Source organism: Brachyistius frenatus, unplaced genomic scaffold, assembly GCF_029030835.1.
Source record: "Brachyistius frenatus isolate BFR_SWC_R1_liver_20210118 unplaced genomic scaffold, ASM2903083v1 Contig_23, whole genome shotgun sequence".
In the NCBI taxonomy this organism is placed as follows: domain Eukaryota; kingdom Metazoa; phylum Chordata; class Actinopteri; family Embiotocidae; genus Brachyistius; species Brachyistius frenatus.
In genome coordinates this window covers 811,041-829,093 of record NW_027210622.1, presented here as the reverse complement: position 1 = coordinate 829,093, position 18,053 = coordinate 811,041, and the positions used below count along the sequence as shown (strand labels likewise).

Below are 18,053 nucleotides of genomic sequence, written 5' to 3'. Positions count from 1 at the left end.
GAAAAAATCATTCATAATCCAATTGTGTTTTTAAGGTCTCATTTAAAAAAAAAAAAAAATCCTGATATAAAAAAAAACGTTGGAATCTTGGGGGGTTATATATATATATATAACGCGATTTGACACACAGGGTGGTATTGGTTTTTTTTTTTTACCGTAGATTTTGCCTTTTTTTTTTTTTTTAAACATGATTGCTCTCTAAGAAGTCTATTATTTTGAAAAGACAAACCGGATGTGAAGAGCTACCTCACCTCTTGAGGCTCTTAGACACGCTACACACTCCCGCTGATTTCGCTGTGAAGTTGAGACGTACTCGAGGCTGGCTGTCCTCTTTTCTAAATCCTCCTAAGAGAAAACGTACATTTCAAACAACGCACACTTTTTCTCTCACATGTGACCACACCGTCGTTTTGGCGACGCGTCGCATGACTCCCAGCTGGCGACACAACCCGCGGCCACTTCTCCTCCGCTTCACGGTGTTTGATCTGTCTCACGGCTGAAACGACGCGTTTAATTGACATTTCCACACCCGGATGAAGACACTTGCTGAATGAAACTTTCCACCATTTCTTCTGGACGAGTGAAGAAGCGCCTATGGGTGCAGTTTTTTATTTGAAATAACCGCTTTGGACCGCTGGATTGGGACGCAGATAGACATGTTCGGTCCCCTCAAGTTACAGGTCGGGAGGTTAACAACGATGTCCGGGGTCGCCCGTTTTGGAAAATGATTACTGGCAGCACCGACGGTAAAATAATGGTCAGAAGATGTCTAGTGACGTTCAAGCCGTTCAGGTAAGAGACAAAAGGCTGACAGTTTCCCTTAAACCTCCCCATATGGCTGCTTTGTATGCATGCATTTTTCACTGCTTGTATGTTCAGCGCACATTTTTATTTACCATACATATGGGCTTCACCGAGAGTTGTAAAGCCCTGACAATATGTGGAGGTGTGTTTTAAATGTGCCATCACTCAACCACACACCAGCTGTTTCTCTCCGTGCACCAGATGAGTTAGATATAGATCCGTATGGTTAAAGCCTTAAATCTTAAGCCTGCATGCCCACATGAGCTTAAACTTATTTTCCTACTGCAACAATCCCTCCATTATCACTGTGTTGGCCATGCTTTGTTGAGGATATAAACTGAGGGGAATTTTCACACTATTAATCACATAAAGAGTTGATAGTTTGCACTCCATGGAGCCTGCCCAGCCATACTGCTTTATTTGATTTGATTTGCTCTGATAGATACAGAATAATGGCAGACTTTAAATCGTGGCTTTACATTTTCACAATTCCGGGAGTTGCAGATTAAAGGCAGCAGAGCCAGAGGATCTCCTCCCGTTGTTAATGACCTTTTACCCAATTACCACTTGCTAATGCTGTTCCAAACAGTTTATATAGTGGGCTGCTGCAACAGTTCTAAAGATGTACAGCAACCTTTACAAAAAAAAAGAAAAGAAAAAAAAGTGGGTCCTCCTGATGATTCATTGACACAAAGCAGGGTTAAATCAGAATGTCATGAAGGCAGGCGTGTCCTTTAGAGCTGAGCCTGAGACCAGTTTAATGGTTTGTCACCAACCAAAGTATTTTCCATACATCAAAGCAGTGAACAGGGAGCTGCCCTTTGAATATAGATGTGTTAGATAACTCCAATAACTCAGGTTTTCCCAATTGTGGACATTGCAGATTAAAGGCAGCAGAGCCAGAAGGTCTAGTTAGTTAATGTTCACTTGCTAATGCTGTTCCAAAGAGTTTATCTAGTGGGCTGCAGAAATAGTGCTAAGGCTGTGCAGCAACCTTTGTGTAAAATAAAACAAAAGAGTGGGTCCTCATGATGGTACATTCATGGTGCAGGTGCACTGAATTACTTCACCTGCTCTCTAAACAGTGGGTGAAGCATTTGTTCAAACAAATTCAATTAAGCAGCTTTGGGACAAAACTACCGTGGCCTCGACCACACAATGAGAGACTTTTATGTGTGTATCACAATCAAAATGAAAGCAGATCTTTAGTTTAGAGCTTATTTTTCACAATAATTTGCTTTTATTGAATAGTTTTGACAAGAAAGAGAAATATAAACTGCAGGAAGAGATCAGGTTTGCAGGTTTGCATCACTGGGGCCCCAGTTGACAGTTTTAGGGAATAAACATTGGTAACTACTGTATGTCCTCATTTTATTAACAGGAACATTGACTGACACATCTGATCTGTTAATGAGCCAAAGCACTAAAGTGCCAAAATTGTCATTCCATAATTGGGAAAGCTGAAAGTCAACACCACCTAAAAATGCAGTCTGTGTATTGACTATGAGATCTGAATGTTTTCCAAAATTAAGACTAGTTTAGGTGCCAGGAAAAGTTTCTCGACAAAATAACCAAAATACCACCTACACCGCGGCTCCTCCACATCTGACAGAACTGCTCTCTCTTCACAAATCATTTACCTAGAGGCAAAATCTGATAAGTCTATATGTGTGCGGAAGCCAGTTAGCTGATAGCACATCTCTCCCTCTGATCCAATTATAAATTGCGGAGCATTTACTTTAAGCCTGTTAATTAAAGACTTGTCAGGCAGGACCGGAGCCTAATCCTCTCGTATCACCCACCTAACGCCACTTTGGAAAAACGGCTAAATGATAAGAGAGGAAAAACGATTGCCCTAGGACGCCATGAGACCAGCTACCACACACCCGAATGAGCTGGAAATCTTGTCTTTTCCCCCCCCCCCTTTCTTTCTCTTTCCATCAGTCTCTGTTTCTGACAAACATTGTTGAGCACACAAAAATGTATATAAACCCACAAGATTAATAATTCTTTGATCAATGAAAAGAAACATTTAAAGTGGATTTAAAAAGACCAAATGCTTAGCTTAGTTGTTAAACCAACTGATTTGCTCTCATGTCCTCAGTGTAACCCCTCTTTCTTTGTCAAACATGTCACTGAGCCTCTTCAGTTTTTCTTGGTGCAATAATACAAGGCACTAAGGAAGATGATGAAAAGCTAATAATAGGCCACCTGAAGTGGACGAACACTTGTCCTGATCAGGTCAGTGTTTTAGATTTTCAGCTTCCCCCTCTTGGCTCGCTGGGCAGATGGCCGTGTAGTAAGTGCCTAATCCGTGCAGGTGCAAGTATCTGTGGATCACGGCCTCATCTTCATGTCAAATAATCCCTTCATCCTAATGATTGTATGGGATTGGATTCACAATCGTTATTGCTGCTCACTGGTCCTCTCACAATGATTGAGTTATTCTAATATGTTCCACAATATGCCTGGAACAGATGGAGAGGATGTGGTATTGTTTCATACAATTTCCTGGGCAAGACAAAGAGGTAAAGGAGAAAGCATAGTTAATGAGCATGTGCAACTTGGTTAGACACTCTGATATAAACACTGATTATGCCTTTCTCCCGTGTTTCTAAGTGTAAATCAATGAAGAAATGCTGCACACAGGAGCGGTCAGTTACATGCTGACACTTTATTTTAAAGCCACTTGCTGTAATTGTGACGGGCACAGTGATAATCACATTAAAGTGTTTTTTTTTTTATTAACCTGCTTGCATCAACACAAATTAAAGTAATGTGCTGTAAATAAGTCCAACTCCAGTTCTTAATGTAATCTGATCACTTTGCTTCCAACATGTGTGCGGAAACAAAGATAAATGACCAGTTTAACTGTCATGTCTGTATGACTGCTTCACTTTTTTGGAGCGATCACATGGCTGTAATGATGGTTGATGCAACCCATTTGAGTAAAGCATGGATGATGATGATGATGATGATTCAATGCAGCCTTTTCTTGTGCTGTGCAAGAAAGGAAAGTTTCCTCTCAAAGAGGCCACATCCCACTGGCTGTCCTTGAAGCCACTTGAGTGTATTACCACTCAGGACTACACACATCGGCTCTGTCCTGGAATACAAACGCACCCTGGGGGCTTGCCAAACCACCAAGCTCTGTACTTAACAGATTATTCGACATCATCTTGATCCCCATTGGGTCAATCCGATCAATTCAGCAAATGTTCCTTTAAGTGGCCATTCTTCCTCCGTTGTTGATAGGAACTCATTCCTTGTGGCTTCATCAATATTAAGAGGTTTGGTTCAGAACTTAGCGTGACAGGAACTACTTACCATTCCAGGAGGCGTTGTCAGATTTCACACTGGACCCGGCATTCAAGCAGCTCTCGCCTCACTTTGGAGGGAAAGCAACAGTTATGAATAATTCATTCTTTTGTTATGTTAAGATTAAAAAAAATCCAAACTCTTGTGCAAAAGTTTTAAAGGTTACCTGTGAAAGATTGGCCAAAAATGTAAGTGAGTTGTGGTAATTATGTTACAAAAATGTCTGAGTTCCTTTTTACTGCGATGCTTTTACATCCCTATAATGCCATTTCTGTAGACAAATGGCTCATATGCTGGGTATGATCTGTGCCACTTGCCCTTCATATTTTTTTAAGAATTACAACACGTGCACCCAAACAAATGTACATGGAAAATGACTTCAGTTGCTAAAAGAAATGTGGTAGTATTAGATGTTTACTGTCCCATAAATCCGCCTTTGCACTGCACTATTTCCAAGAATGTCCTATTGTGGGGGGGTTAACAGCGGAGCAGCAAGCATTTTAAAAGTAGGACTTGTTAGTCACGGAGGCTGACTGGTATTTTGTCCACCGAATGAGAATCACAGGCAGCTTTTCCTCTCTGTTTGTCTCGTCATAATAAGATAACCTCTGATCCATATACACTGAAGAGAGCAATTTAACTGGGGCAGGATTTACACAGACACAAAAGACCTGATTTTCAACTCTTTTAAGTCAAAGATCCAATCGTCCCACGGCTGTCAAACAAGAAAGAATTGACACACGCAGTCTCATTTTAATTTTTTCACCTCGGAGGTACGGTAGCATTTCAAATATTAGATCTGTGCCACAAAGCAGGGTTAAATCAGAGTCATGTAGGCAGGCGTGGACTTTAGGGCTCAGCCTGAGCCCAGTTTAATGCTTTGTCACCCACCAAAGCATTTTCCATTCATCAAAGCAGTGACCAGGGAGGTGCCCTTTGAGTATAGACTTATTAAATATCTCAGGATGACACAGTCTACAATACATCACAGGGAACACTATACTTTGTTGTTGTTGTTGACCTACTTTTGTGTAGTTCAGGAGAGGATGACTGAAATCAGTTTGTGTTTTTAAAATTTTACTTGAAATTACTCTCTTTCCCACATTAAATACCTTCATGTCTCTGGCTGCCTTCTGTCCTCTTCGTGCCTTTTCTGTCCCTTCCCTTCTGCTTGCCTCTCCTATTACATAAATAATCACATCCATTTTGCTTGCACTCCGGGACAAACTACTCACTTTTACTTTTGCAGTTGTCCCGGATGTATGCCAAATGGTAACATCCCAACTGTAGTTTGTTTCAAGTGGCCTTTGGGTTTAAGCTTCCACTTTTCTCCGTATGATCGCAGCTTTGTTTAAGCTAAGCCTTCTGGAGTTGCTGCCTTGACTGTCTTCATTTCTCCTCCATCCTCTTCTGCCCTCCTCCACATCCTCTCATCTCTGCATCCGTACTTTTCCTCCCTCTATTCTTTCTTGCTGTCAATCATTTTGTCCCGCAAAACCTGTCTTCCATTATTGTGGGCGTGTTCATACGCCTGAATTCCTGCTTTTACTTTTCACGCTTCTGCCTTCAAATATTTCAGTGTCCACCTCTCTCTCTCCCTTATTTCTCTCCTCACCTTCATACATTCCAACTGTTCACCCAAAATACCTATTTACCTGCCCTACCCAATAAATATGTGTATCTATCTCAACTCCTCTTTCATCCATTCCCTGTCTCCTCCCCTTGTGTTGCAGGATATTCGTGGTGGGAATAGGCTTCTTCAGCCTCTGCTTTCTAATGACCTCTCTGGGGGGGCAGTTCTCAGCCAAGAGACTCGGGGACTCCCCTTTCACCATCCGCACAGAAGGTACTGACATGTGCTGTGTGTGTGTGTGTGTGTGTGTGTGTGTGTGTGTGTGTGTGTGTGTGTGTGTGTGTGTGTGTGTGTGTGTGTGTGTGTGTGAGAGAGAGAGAGAGTGCATGTGTGTGTCTGTGTGTAAACATTTCCCTCACCGAGTTAAAATGCTGCAATGTCACTGCATATTGCGATGCTATAACTCTCCACAGTCCCTGCTGGCGCTTCACTGTCATGTGCCACTTTGTCAAAGCTGCGCCACCTGTCACTGGAAACAACATATGAGATAGCCTGGTGTATCAGGATAAAGCATAGAAATAAAGTCAATTCAAGAGTTCCTGCAAAATCAAAACCAGTCAGCTTTCAGAGCATTACATATTCACATAACCTTCAGAAAAACTGCATTGAGATGGGTCACATGGAGTCCAAAGTTGTTCAATGTTACCCATAGATTGTAAATAACAATGAATGCAGTCTCCAGGTCTTAAATGTGAAGCCAGTGCCAAAGTGCCTTAAAGTGCAATACCACGAGGACCACCAGGAGCTGGCTCCAAAAAATAGAGTCCCGAATTTAAAAGCATCATCTTCTCATGAAATACAGAGTCAATCATTTTTTCTCACAAGTCATTATGGTGTCATTTTCTAAAGTCACTCCTTCTGTTTAGGTGGTGCTTAGATGTCCTTGTGAATAGCAAACTCAAAGTGATTGAAATTGTAACCCTTTTTTTCAGTCAAAGTAGCTCTAACACACATAATCCTGTTTTATTGATTGTTTGCTAAGTCCTGACTCAAATTAGTTTCTGTTAATGTAATTAACTGTACTTTTACCTGCTCAATATGTACGCGAGTACAAATTTATAGCTAAATGAATCCCAATGCTTCACTTATTTTATTCTTGCCATTTTCCATCTTTTGTGTGAGCTAAATATGACCCTAAAAAACAAAAAATTCCATATCACTGCCCCGTCACATTGGTCGCTGCACCTATATTGCCTGGACACTGAAGCATTTGTCCCCGCAAAGCTATATCTCACCAGTGAAATGTCATGAACACATTGGCCAGCCAGGGACATCACACGACCCAGAGTGTAGGCTGACCTCCAATGGCAAAGCAGAAAAAAAAAAGTCCCTTTCTAATCTCCTATAAAGTGCGAAGATTGAGAGTGAGAGCTCATTTTGTGGAGGCCAATCTCTTCTCACTACTGGTAGAGTAAAAATAAAAAACCTGTGTTCTGAGGGCATTTCCACTTGTTTGTGTAACGTGTGTGCTCTGCAGTATTGGAAGCTTGCCATGTGTCAGTTTGTGTGGGTGTGCGAGCCAGTGAAAGAAGACGCAAATGTTACTGTAAGCATGAATCACGTGTGTGTGTGTGTGTGTGTGTGTGTGTGTGTGTGTGTGTGTGTGTGTGTGTGTGTGTGTGTGTGTGTGTGTGTGTGTGTGTGTGAGTGAGTGAGTGAGTGAGTGAGTGAGTGTGTGTGTGGTCCAGTCAGGGGAAAAGATGAAGCAGTGAAATGGGAACCAGAAAACACTGGGCTTATATGAATACAGAAATATGGAAGGATATTAAAGCTCAGGAGCAGTGTGTGAGAGAGATAATGGGAAAAGGGGGGGGGTCATTTGGGATTACTGTGTTTGTGATGAATTGAGATTACTGTGTTTGTGTGATAAATTAGGATTAGTGTGTATGTGTCAGTGTTTCTTAGTAGAATGTACTTGATTAATCAACCACTCATGCTGCAGCCTGGGAAGACATCTGGAGCAAGCTCATTAAAAACTGCGTAGTGTCCAACTGTGCTCACCCACAGGAGTTAACTTTGTGTGCGTGTGTGTGTGCATGTATTTGTTTGTATTTTATATGTACTTAAATATATTTGTGCATGTCTGTGCACAAAAGATGCCCATATCAATATCATCTACATTTGTTTGTGTGCATGCCCCACTGTTTCACCCTCTTTTCTTCCTTTATGCGCGTCTCTGTGGTCGACTACCTCACACTGTTTCTGCTGCTTTCTCCTCCCGTGTGTATTTGTGTGCGTGTTTATGTGTGTTTGTGATGAGCTGGCAGGAAATTGGCTGTTAAATGGGGCGACAGCGGCAATGTGGGACAAGATTGAAACCAGAGAGACTGAGAGACCGATCCATCTGCTCTCTGCAAAATCAGCCACGCAATACAACTGGCCCTTTCATTAAGCCTCCACTCACCACCTGCAGAGCAGCACACACACACTTACACACACATACATACTAAAGATGCACACGCATACAAACTAAAGCCACACAGCTCCACCATTGCGTTTCATCAAGTACATGTCATTTCTGACAGACCTTCAATTTGAAAATGTTGCTAAATTTAAAATGTTCCTCAGGTTTTCAGGCTCTGGTCTTTTAACCCAGACCAACGAGACTGAGTTACAATATTTTTTACTAACCTTTTTGGGTCATTTTTATAGGCTCCGACAAAATTTGATAAAAAAAAATTTGATAAAAAAAAAAGAGTTTCCCACATGACCATGCTTTGACATAACAATATTTGAGACAGCTGGCAGAAAATGTTGGATTTGTAAAATAGTTCCATTTTTAAATCAAATGACACACAGTTTTAATAACAATTAACATAACATTGCATTCATTGCTGTTTTAAAAAGCTATAGAAAGTGGACATTTAAAGGATTGTTTTGTCAGATTTGGGAGGATCTATTGGTAGAAATGGGATATAACATTCATAAATACCTTAGATTGAGCCAGTCACATAGGGAGCAGGTCCTCTTCCACGGAGCATGCCATGTTGCACTGCCATGTTTCTACGGTAGCCCAGAAGGCACAAACCCAAACACTAGCTCTAGAGAGGGCATGTCACGTTTTTCATGAGTTTTGTAGCCACCGTACATTCTCTTACATGGTTGGATGAGGAGGGTGAGGCGACGGGTGTTCAGTTGATTGAAATCTGTAACCTCACCACGGGTTTCCATTAAATCCGACAACACTACTCCTTTTAGCTAGCAAATGATGATTTCATCAGCTAAAATGACAACTCTCTCTGGTAAATCAATTTTGCTGTTGAAAATGAATGTCTGTGATGTGGCAAAACATCAGATTCAAAGATGGTTTTGCTGAAGAAGAAACACCTCTGTGCCTCCAGGCGATCGCCTCATTTTAGTTTCAGATTGGTTGCTGTAGGCATTTCAGCAATTTTTGACCACAAATGTGAACGGAGTTGTCTGAATGGCCTTTCCAATGTATTATTGTTTCTGCTCATAACCTCAAGAGCTTTGAATTTAGACTTCTAAAGTTGAGGGCTGAGGCAGTCTGTCTTATCAGCTGATGAAGCTCATGTTATTGTTAGCTGCAGCAGCTTTAGTGCAGAGCTGTCAACAGCAGCATTAGATGGTGTCAGCCCAATTTAAAACCACCGACTGACCATTATGGTCTTTTTAGATGTTTTTATTTCAGCGCCTGAATTTCACAAAACCTTTTACAGCTCAACAAGGATACAATTGAAATTATAGTTACAGGTTCAAAAGCTCAGTGAGAGAAACAGGCCCCACTTTGAAGTATATTTTACTTCTCTTTAAAACACTTAGGGCCTGATTTACAAAGATCTCAAATAAAGGGTAGTAAATTGTGTGTTTATTCCAAAGGTTTGCACATTTATTTTGCGCCTGTTTTGAGGGTGATTTACTAAGAGTAATTGCATCACTAACATCAGGTATTTGCTTGTGTTAAAGTGATTCCAGCCGTCCTAACAGAATCAACCGCAAAAGCAAATCTGATCCCATTGAAATGAATAAATGTAACAAGAAAAAAGTGGTGTAGGAGACTATCGACGAGTAAATCAATGCTGTGGGAAAAAAATTACGAGAAGATGGAAAGATATTAGGTGGGAAAAAATTTATAATAAAACGTCGGCAAATAAAACAGGAAGGACGGTGGATGAGATGCTTCTAACAAACGCTAAGCAGCAGGTCCAGATCTTTCTGTGATGGGCAGGTGAATTAGTCTCGTTCAGAGCCTCGCGACTGATCCGGAACCTTATGAAAGCCTATAACTGTGAGTTCTGCGGGACATCTCATTCAGGACCTGTGACAGCACACCTGAATAACGGGACTGGGTGGGGTTTCCAAGCAGCGATACGCTGGAATGACCCAGAGGCAGGACAATGCTGAGTCGCAAGAAGTTCTGTCACTGCCGGTATTCCGTGGCTCCTTCTTGTTGTTGGCTGTAAAACCACATTCTCTACGTACGCTTTAGTTTCTCTGCGTCTCCTTCTCACCACAATAAGAGCAGCCGCCTCTCCAGATTTATGCACCTGATTAATACGTTCCTTTCAGTCGTACTAAAATACACACGCAATCACTTCTCTTGTTTCGACTATCAGGTTTAGTAAATATTATTGCGGGTGCTAAATGTATCTATTTGCATGTTCACCTCCCAGTATTTTGCACCTTCAAGTAGAAACGCCCAATATTACATACGCATGCAGGCAAACATGCAAAATGGACAAAGTTTGTTAAATTGCACATTTGAAAGACGCAATCCTCACTGCACGTCGTTAGTGGATCAGCTTGGGGTTTTTTATGCGGGTGGTGTGACGTTTGCATATGATTTTACACATGCAGACCTTTCTTAAATCAGGCCCTGAATGTCCTGAAGTCTTGGACCAACCTACTTGTCTGACAAGCTCCCAATGTATGAATCAGGACAGCTTCTTGGGTCCTGTGGCAGGAGTCTTAGTCATTCCAAAGAGAAGGACAAAAACTTTTGTTCAAACCCTTTTTAATATTTATGCTCTGAGCTGTTGGAAGTCTCCCAGAGGATCTGAGAACAGTTGAAAGTCCTGATATATTTAAACACAAATCTCAAACCTACATTTTCAGCCTCTCTTTTGATTCGAATGTTTTACAACCAATCTTGTAGTCACTAACATCCATTTCTATTGTCTCCATATTTCCATACACCTCTGTATTTAATCTTCATTGTATGCATGCCTTTCTTTGTCCTCAATTTAGGACTGCTGACTCAGCAGCTGCCATCTTCAGGAGCAGCAGGCAAATCACGTTCCTCTATATAAATCAAATTCCCAGGATTTCATCTTGCATTGTACCATAGTCATTTTTACACGGATATTAGCTTGCTGTTTTTTCACGGTAACAACCAAATTTGTGTAAGGCTTTGTCACCTTAGTGGGAGCTGTGCTGATAGCAATTGTGTGGGTATTAGCTGAATTTTGTTGCCACCTCTCACTCCTGTGGATTATCTGCTTCCACTGGAGGTTCAGAGTGCTGGGTTTTCACTCAAATCCCTCTCTCCCCTCAGTAACTCATCAAGAGCTGCGAGCCGGAGATGGAGAGGTAGGGGCTCAATAGTGAAAATGAGTAAGTGGAGGACGAAGATAGAGGTGGGAGAAGACTAGAGATTGCGCATGTTTGCATGGAGCTGTGATTAAGCCAAAGAATTAGATTCCATTGCCCATAAAAGAGTCAGATGAGAAAGGGATAAAAAGGTAGCTGGATTTTTTTTTTTCCTTCCTGAGATTAAAATACAGCAGACAAAGGGGGATTTTAGCTTTATCAAAGCTCCTTCCCTATGGAGCTTGTTCATACTCTGCAGTTTATTGCAACAAGGACCCATGACAGTCCCTGTACCCGGAGCATGTTTTTCACTACACTGTTTATTCTAGCATAAAAACTCACTGCAGCCATCTCATCTCTGTAGGTTTAACAGCTACCTGCTTGAAAATATGATCAATACAATAGAATTTATAAGTGATACGAAATGGGAGACTTAAACTTGTCAAGAGGAGAGCGCCCTGTTTGGAAATGCTGTTGCGCTTAGATCCAGGCAGGGGCCGAGACTAATGGTTGTTTGACTCGCATGAAACGGAGTTCTGTGATGGTTCGTCTGAAAGTTTCCATGCCATCAGTCAGAAAAAGACTCACGCCAATGTGTCACAATCCCCAAAGACATTTTTAACGTGCGTCCTTAGAGGACCTCGGTCTATAATTTACACTGATAAAAGTAGTTGCAACTTAACATGCATGTACACATTGATTAGTACAAGGTGAGTGATTCAACACATGCATACACACACACACACACACACACACACACACACACACACACACACACACACACACACACACACACACACACACACACACACACACACACACACACACACACACACACACACACACACACACACGCACGCGCGCCCACGCCCTGTGGTCCCCTTTCATGTTTTTTTCACACTTGATGTTCATCTCTATCATACATTCCCTGCAGTTATGTTTCCCTTCCATCGCTTCATGTCGAACAAATCTGGCATGACAATCTTCTGCATGTCGCTGGTGCTAGGTGCAGCAGGGGAGTCTGAGCACTCATAGCCTGTGGACTTTCACTGAACTGTGTGTGTGCGTGCGTGCGTGCGTGCGCGTGCGTGCGTGTGCGCGTGCACATGGCTTGTGACATGTGGCTTTATGGGTTTGTGAATCTCTCTGGATAACACCATCAACTATGTGCCAAAAATATAAAATTGTTTGGGAGTGAGTGAGTGCATGTGCGTCAGTTTGTTTGTGCATATGCATCCATCTAAGTGTGTAAAAGTGTGTCCTCGCCCAAAGGTAAAATTTAACAAAATTTGCCCGTGTTTACTTTTACCATTTTCTTTCCACATGCAAGAATCAAGTTGACTAGATACTTTAATATTAACAGTTTCATTTACACTATGGGCTGTCTTGTATAGTGTGCATACAGTACAAATGAGCAACCTCAGCTTTCGTGGTTTGAAAGTATAATCAGTGGATATCGGAGCTTAGGTCACTTCCTATGTATTGCATGAGTAAGCAATGAAATAACATCATCTAAAGCACTTATGATTCAATACTTTACTTGTCAGCCACAACTCTGTCCACATACAGGACTAATCAGGACCAAATGGCTATCAAGACCTGCATCAGAAGTTTAAATGCAAATTAGTGCGTTTAGAAACGCATAAATTACATCTTGAAGACTACCCAATGCCAACCATGGGAAAATATGTATTGGTGTATTTCTCTTGAGCAAGGAGATGCTTCTAGATTGAGCTAAGAAAAGCTTGCATATTGTAACATTTTATAGGTAACTTCTTTTTCCTAAACTCTTAACTTATCCGCTGCGCCCGGCCCTAAGATTTAAGGGTTAAGGAGTGATTGGTTAAGCTGATTACATATTGGTTGTGATTGGAAAACTTCATGGATTTTCTGAAAGTCCACTTGCCAACCGATGCGGCAGCCCACCTGGATTTGTCGCAGCCAGCATACCACTGTTACCTGCACATGTTGTTGGTAATTAGGAATAAGTAACTATTGCTTTAAGTTTGGATAAACCTGAGGTTAAGGTTAGACTTAGGTAATGAGTATCAGAGTTTAGGAATTAGGAGATAAAAGGAAATAGAACACAGAAATCTTGTCAGGTTGTATTTCTTAGTCATGAGAGCATCATGGAAAGCTTTCAGGCCATATACATACATATTTAACACTGAGATATCATACGTACTTAAGTATAAATCCCCTGACCTTGGGCGAGTGGAAACTGGAGGATGCACACTTAATAAATTCACCATGCTCTTACACAGTACGTGTCTTTGAGAAAAAACAAAGCAAAACACCTCTCATGTAACTGCACTGTGGAGAGAAATAGAATAGAGGATTGTGTTGTGTACTTGTGACAGATAATTGTGTAAATATGGACTACTGCTAAAAAGGGGGCAAGAGTGCTCAGTTGATATTCCAATGGATCTGACATGTTGATTTAAAAAGGTGAGCATTTATTGAAGTTCGCAGTTTCTGTGCTCTGATAGATGATCAAAGGTGACCAAATGCCTCCCATATTATATTTTTCAGAAAGTTAAGTTCAGTCAGACACATTTGAGACAAAGAACTGACCATTTATAACATTTGATAATGCATCTTGCCTTGACGGAAATGTCTGTGCTATCTGAGGGAAGCTCTCAAAGATTAACAGCAGTGCTGAGAGCGTCAACGCTTCTCAAAGAACTAATCCCACTTTAACAAACACATATACTGTATACATATTAAATCTTAGTCAAAACGACAATAGCTAAAACCTGGCACTAAGGAGTAGGTATAGCATTAAGGTACATTATCAACAGAGCATCAGAGGGAGGTGTTCGGCTGTATTTGCAACCGTCTTAATGTATATGAGTGGATGTTTCTTGTCTGGTAGCCAAGCAGCTGTTTAATGATAGTAACGCATGGGTAAAACATCTAATGAATCAAATCATGCTAATGTAACTTAAGTGCTCTGCCTGAACTGCCTGCTCCATTTCTGTGAAATAATCACATTGTAATATAATAATTTGTAAAATTATGTCCTTAAAGGAAGGAGACAGAGATATAGCTCGCTATTCCAGCAGGCCACTTTCTGTTTTTACTTTCCGGTCGGAATCCAAGACAAATGTTTGAAACAAGTCCACTAACCTGAGCGAGCATATAGGTTTGCCCTCACCTTCTTCTCCCCCTGTCAGGTCAGACTAGAGCACAAGAACAACTTGGATAGGTTTAGGGAAAGATTGGTATTTGGATAAAAGCAAAGGACCTTTGTTGGTCAACATGTGGTAAAGAAATACAGACTAGTTTTGAAACGTGAAACGAACAGCGGTCTCTCATGTTAAAGTTTTGTTGACCCTTCCACCCACCCTGAAATCCTAACCATATAGAATTTGTGGCTCTATATCTACTGTACCCGTTTGCTCCATTTATAATTACATGACACTATTATAACACGAAATGGTCACAGTGGAATATAACTGGATTGTACCAAGCCTCTTGCACACATTACGATGCAGTCTCATTTTAAATGTTTTATGCATCATCTCCTGTCCTTGTCCCCCTGAAGCTCTACAACAGAGATGGTACATGCAAATTTGGCATCACCCGTAGAGTCAGAATGGTCATGTTTATGGGAAATATGCCAGTTTAAAAAAACAAACAAAAAAACCCAACACTTTTTTGTCAATTTCACCCTCAAGTACAGTTTATCGATTCCTGGGCTGCATCTGTTTAACACAGCTGCACATCCTGCACTTATAACTCTCCTCACCAACTTTGTTTCCCCTCTCTGCAAACTTCAGACCATTCACGCTGTTATTCCATCCTCAGCCCATTCCCAACACCAATACATATTAATGAAAAAGCCTATCCAATTTCCGAGTAAAGAGGGCCATTGTTCTGACCTAAGTGCTATTACCCCGCGGTAAATGAGAAATTTCTCCACAGCACATTATATTATGGTTATGTCTCAGGGAAGGTTACTCTGCAGCAATATGCTATCTCAATTACCTGGCCTGCATCAAGCTTTGTCTACAGGTCGCTAGCTCATCATTTCCTCAGCCATAAGCTGGTTATTTTCCCAGGTCCTGATAGTGTCATACTCAAGTGTGTTCCTCTCTGCAGATTCACACTAATGGTGGAAAGCTGCACCCTCTGTTGCCCAACAGTTTGAGAAGATGACCGATTGTATTATTTGTGTGTTGACAAAAATGGCAGCTGTATTTGTTTCTTTACTGGTGTGGGCTGATAAAGCAATAAAAGCACACCAAGCATGACTTCAGAGTATATCTTACCTCAAGCCACCTTTTTCTCATTTCCCTCTTGGTCTCCCACAGCTCTCATTTTCCCTCACTTCTTTCCCTCAGAGATTACTATATTGAGTGTCCAGTGTGAGACTAAGTAATTGCAGGCTTTTTCTTTGTTTCTTCAGCTCACTTCTGCTTATTCATCTGTCCCCCTTTATTCCTGCTCTCACATACGTGCCTGTGTTGAATCTAGCTAAAAAGACACTGCTGCCATTTTCTGCAATGTGACAGTAATGGTCACTGCAATGCAGGAGAATTAAAGTATTTCACTCAAAGTGTATTTCACCATATGATGTTTGCTCTCCTGTATTTATGTCATTGTGTTGCGCTGTCTTCACCCGACAGAAAATTACTGACCTGAGCTCTATATCTTGACAGAATAACTTCTAGGATTTGATAATAATAGTGGATAAAAAAAAACATGCATTGATTCGCATTTTCTTTTGCAGATTTTTTAAAAATCCCTTTAATGTGAGCCCTCCAATTTTTCTACTTTGTACTATCTTTTGCCTGTTGAAATTCTCTTCTTTCAGAGGGTTTGGATACATGGTTTTATGAGTAAAGATACCAATAAGATATTAAGATGTTCATGGCTGTAATGTAACATTCTACAATGATAAAATAATTAATGTATTTGACTTGATATTAGAATATATTTTGTAAACAAATTACACTAATACCATGTTGTTGGAAAACCTTATAGGGTCTTCATACTACTCAGCGATATTTTCCTTGTTGCACAAGAAAGCAGAGAAAACACTGTTCTTTCAGTGATAAATATAGCAGAGGCTTCATGTGGAATGAAGGACTAATGGATTTTTTTTTTTTATGGAGTAAACCCAGCACACCGAGTACTGCCAAGGACAGAATGGGGCAACATTCATTTTATCACAGGAAACAGAGGCTTTAATTGTAATGGGAGGTTTACTTTTGCAGTAACATTAGCAACATTACTTACTAGTAGTCATTGTCTCAGTTGTTCTGCAGGCATTATGGCAAGTTCTTAATAATTAATAAGTCAATAATATCTGAAAAATGTAAAATGCCTCATATTAATATAAACCCAAACAGGAATGCTTACTGTTGTTCCCTGTACACAGTGACGTACATGCAAATGAGCCTTGCAGGGGTTCATTGACTGATTGCATACATTCCTTACTACAATTGTATGCAAAGTAAAAATAAAACTGTTCCTGGTAGAAATGGGTAGAAAGCAGAACTAAGCTGATGTGAGAAATGCACACATAAACTCCCATAAATAAATTATGTTACCAACACTGATTTTAGATTAGGGGCACAGTAAATCCAATATACTGTATGTAGTGTATCTAAAGTGCTTTGTTGGATACAGTGCTTATGTAGCAGTTCAACGCCTATGAGGGCAATGGTGCTATTTTAGGAATTGCTGCAAGGAGGAAGTGACATGTCTCTTAGGGCAGCTGAGATGCAGTATAGATAGACAGATGAGGAGGGAACAAAGGATGATAGATATCTCTCTAATAAGAGTTAACTCTGCTCTGCTATGCTTGTTTGTGTCCATCATGCCGCGTATACTGTACGCCTGTTTGATTTGCATCATTTGCTGCATTCAAGCTTTTCATCTTTGTCTCTGTGTCCCTCTCTTTATCTTCCTCTTGTTGTTTTACAGTCTTTTGTGCTGGTCTATTGTTCGACGGTATGCTTTTTTTGTCAGCAATGCAAGAAGTTGGTGCGGAAGTTCAAGAAAACAGGAGCACAATATGCTGATGTGTTGATTACAAAATAATTAGACACACGTGTTGTCAGTTTACCAGCCCCATAAGGTACTGATATAACAACATTAAACACAACATTTTAAATCAGTGAAGTTTCTAGCTCATCCTCCGTTGATGTGCATCAGCTAAATCTGTTTTATAACAGCCCACTTTTTTCTAAACAATTAGATAATGAAAATCACTGCTGCTGGAACTACAATATACAAAACACAAAGTGTATTGGATGGTATGATATAATATGTAATTTATAACTTTAAACAAAACCAATTCCATCACACTTTGGAGGAAACATTTGGGGAATACTTTGGTTTCAGTGCTAGACATTTTATCACTTCCACTTATAGAAAAACAAAGGTGACTACCACATCATTTGTCCACATAACTGACTTCTGGCATTGTACAGTGTTTGGGAAGCAATGCCATCAAGTTTTAATGAGCTGTTCCCCAAATATGATTGGGAATCATCAATATGCAGATGTGAAAATGATAAAAATGAATACACTTTTTTGCACACAGCCCAAGGTTTAAGTCTAAGTATTTTTGAAGAAGCAAAAAAAAACAAAAACTTTGACATAACTTCATGGATAAGTGGATATATTCACTTTGTCTAAGCCATATTTAAACACTCGTGGTGTCTTTCTACTACCTACTGTATACTACCTCACCAATCTATTCATGCAAGATGAATCCAGAAAACGACTCCTTCTG

The 18,053-nt window shown here is 40.6% G+C and overlaps 1 protein-coding gene across 1 annotated transcript in view; it reads left to right on the top strand.

Annotated features, from left to right (window-relative positions):
• The first annotated feature begins 285 nt into the window (after window positions 1–285).
• The window catches only part of LOC138620210 (alpha-1,6-mannosylglycoprotein 6-beta-N-acetylglucosaminyltransferase B-like), a 109,104-nt gene continuing 91,336 nt past the window's right edge, over window positions 286–18,053 (top strand). Inside the window, exons 1-2 of the mRNA XM_069697207.1 lie at window positions 286–792; window positions 5,856–5,968. Of these exons, the coding sequence (XP_069553308.1) occupies window positions 725–792; window positions 5,856–5,968 (181 nt within the window). The 5' untranslated portion in view covers window positions 286–724. The remainder of the gene's footprint in view (window positions 793–5,855; window positions 5,969–18,053) is intronic.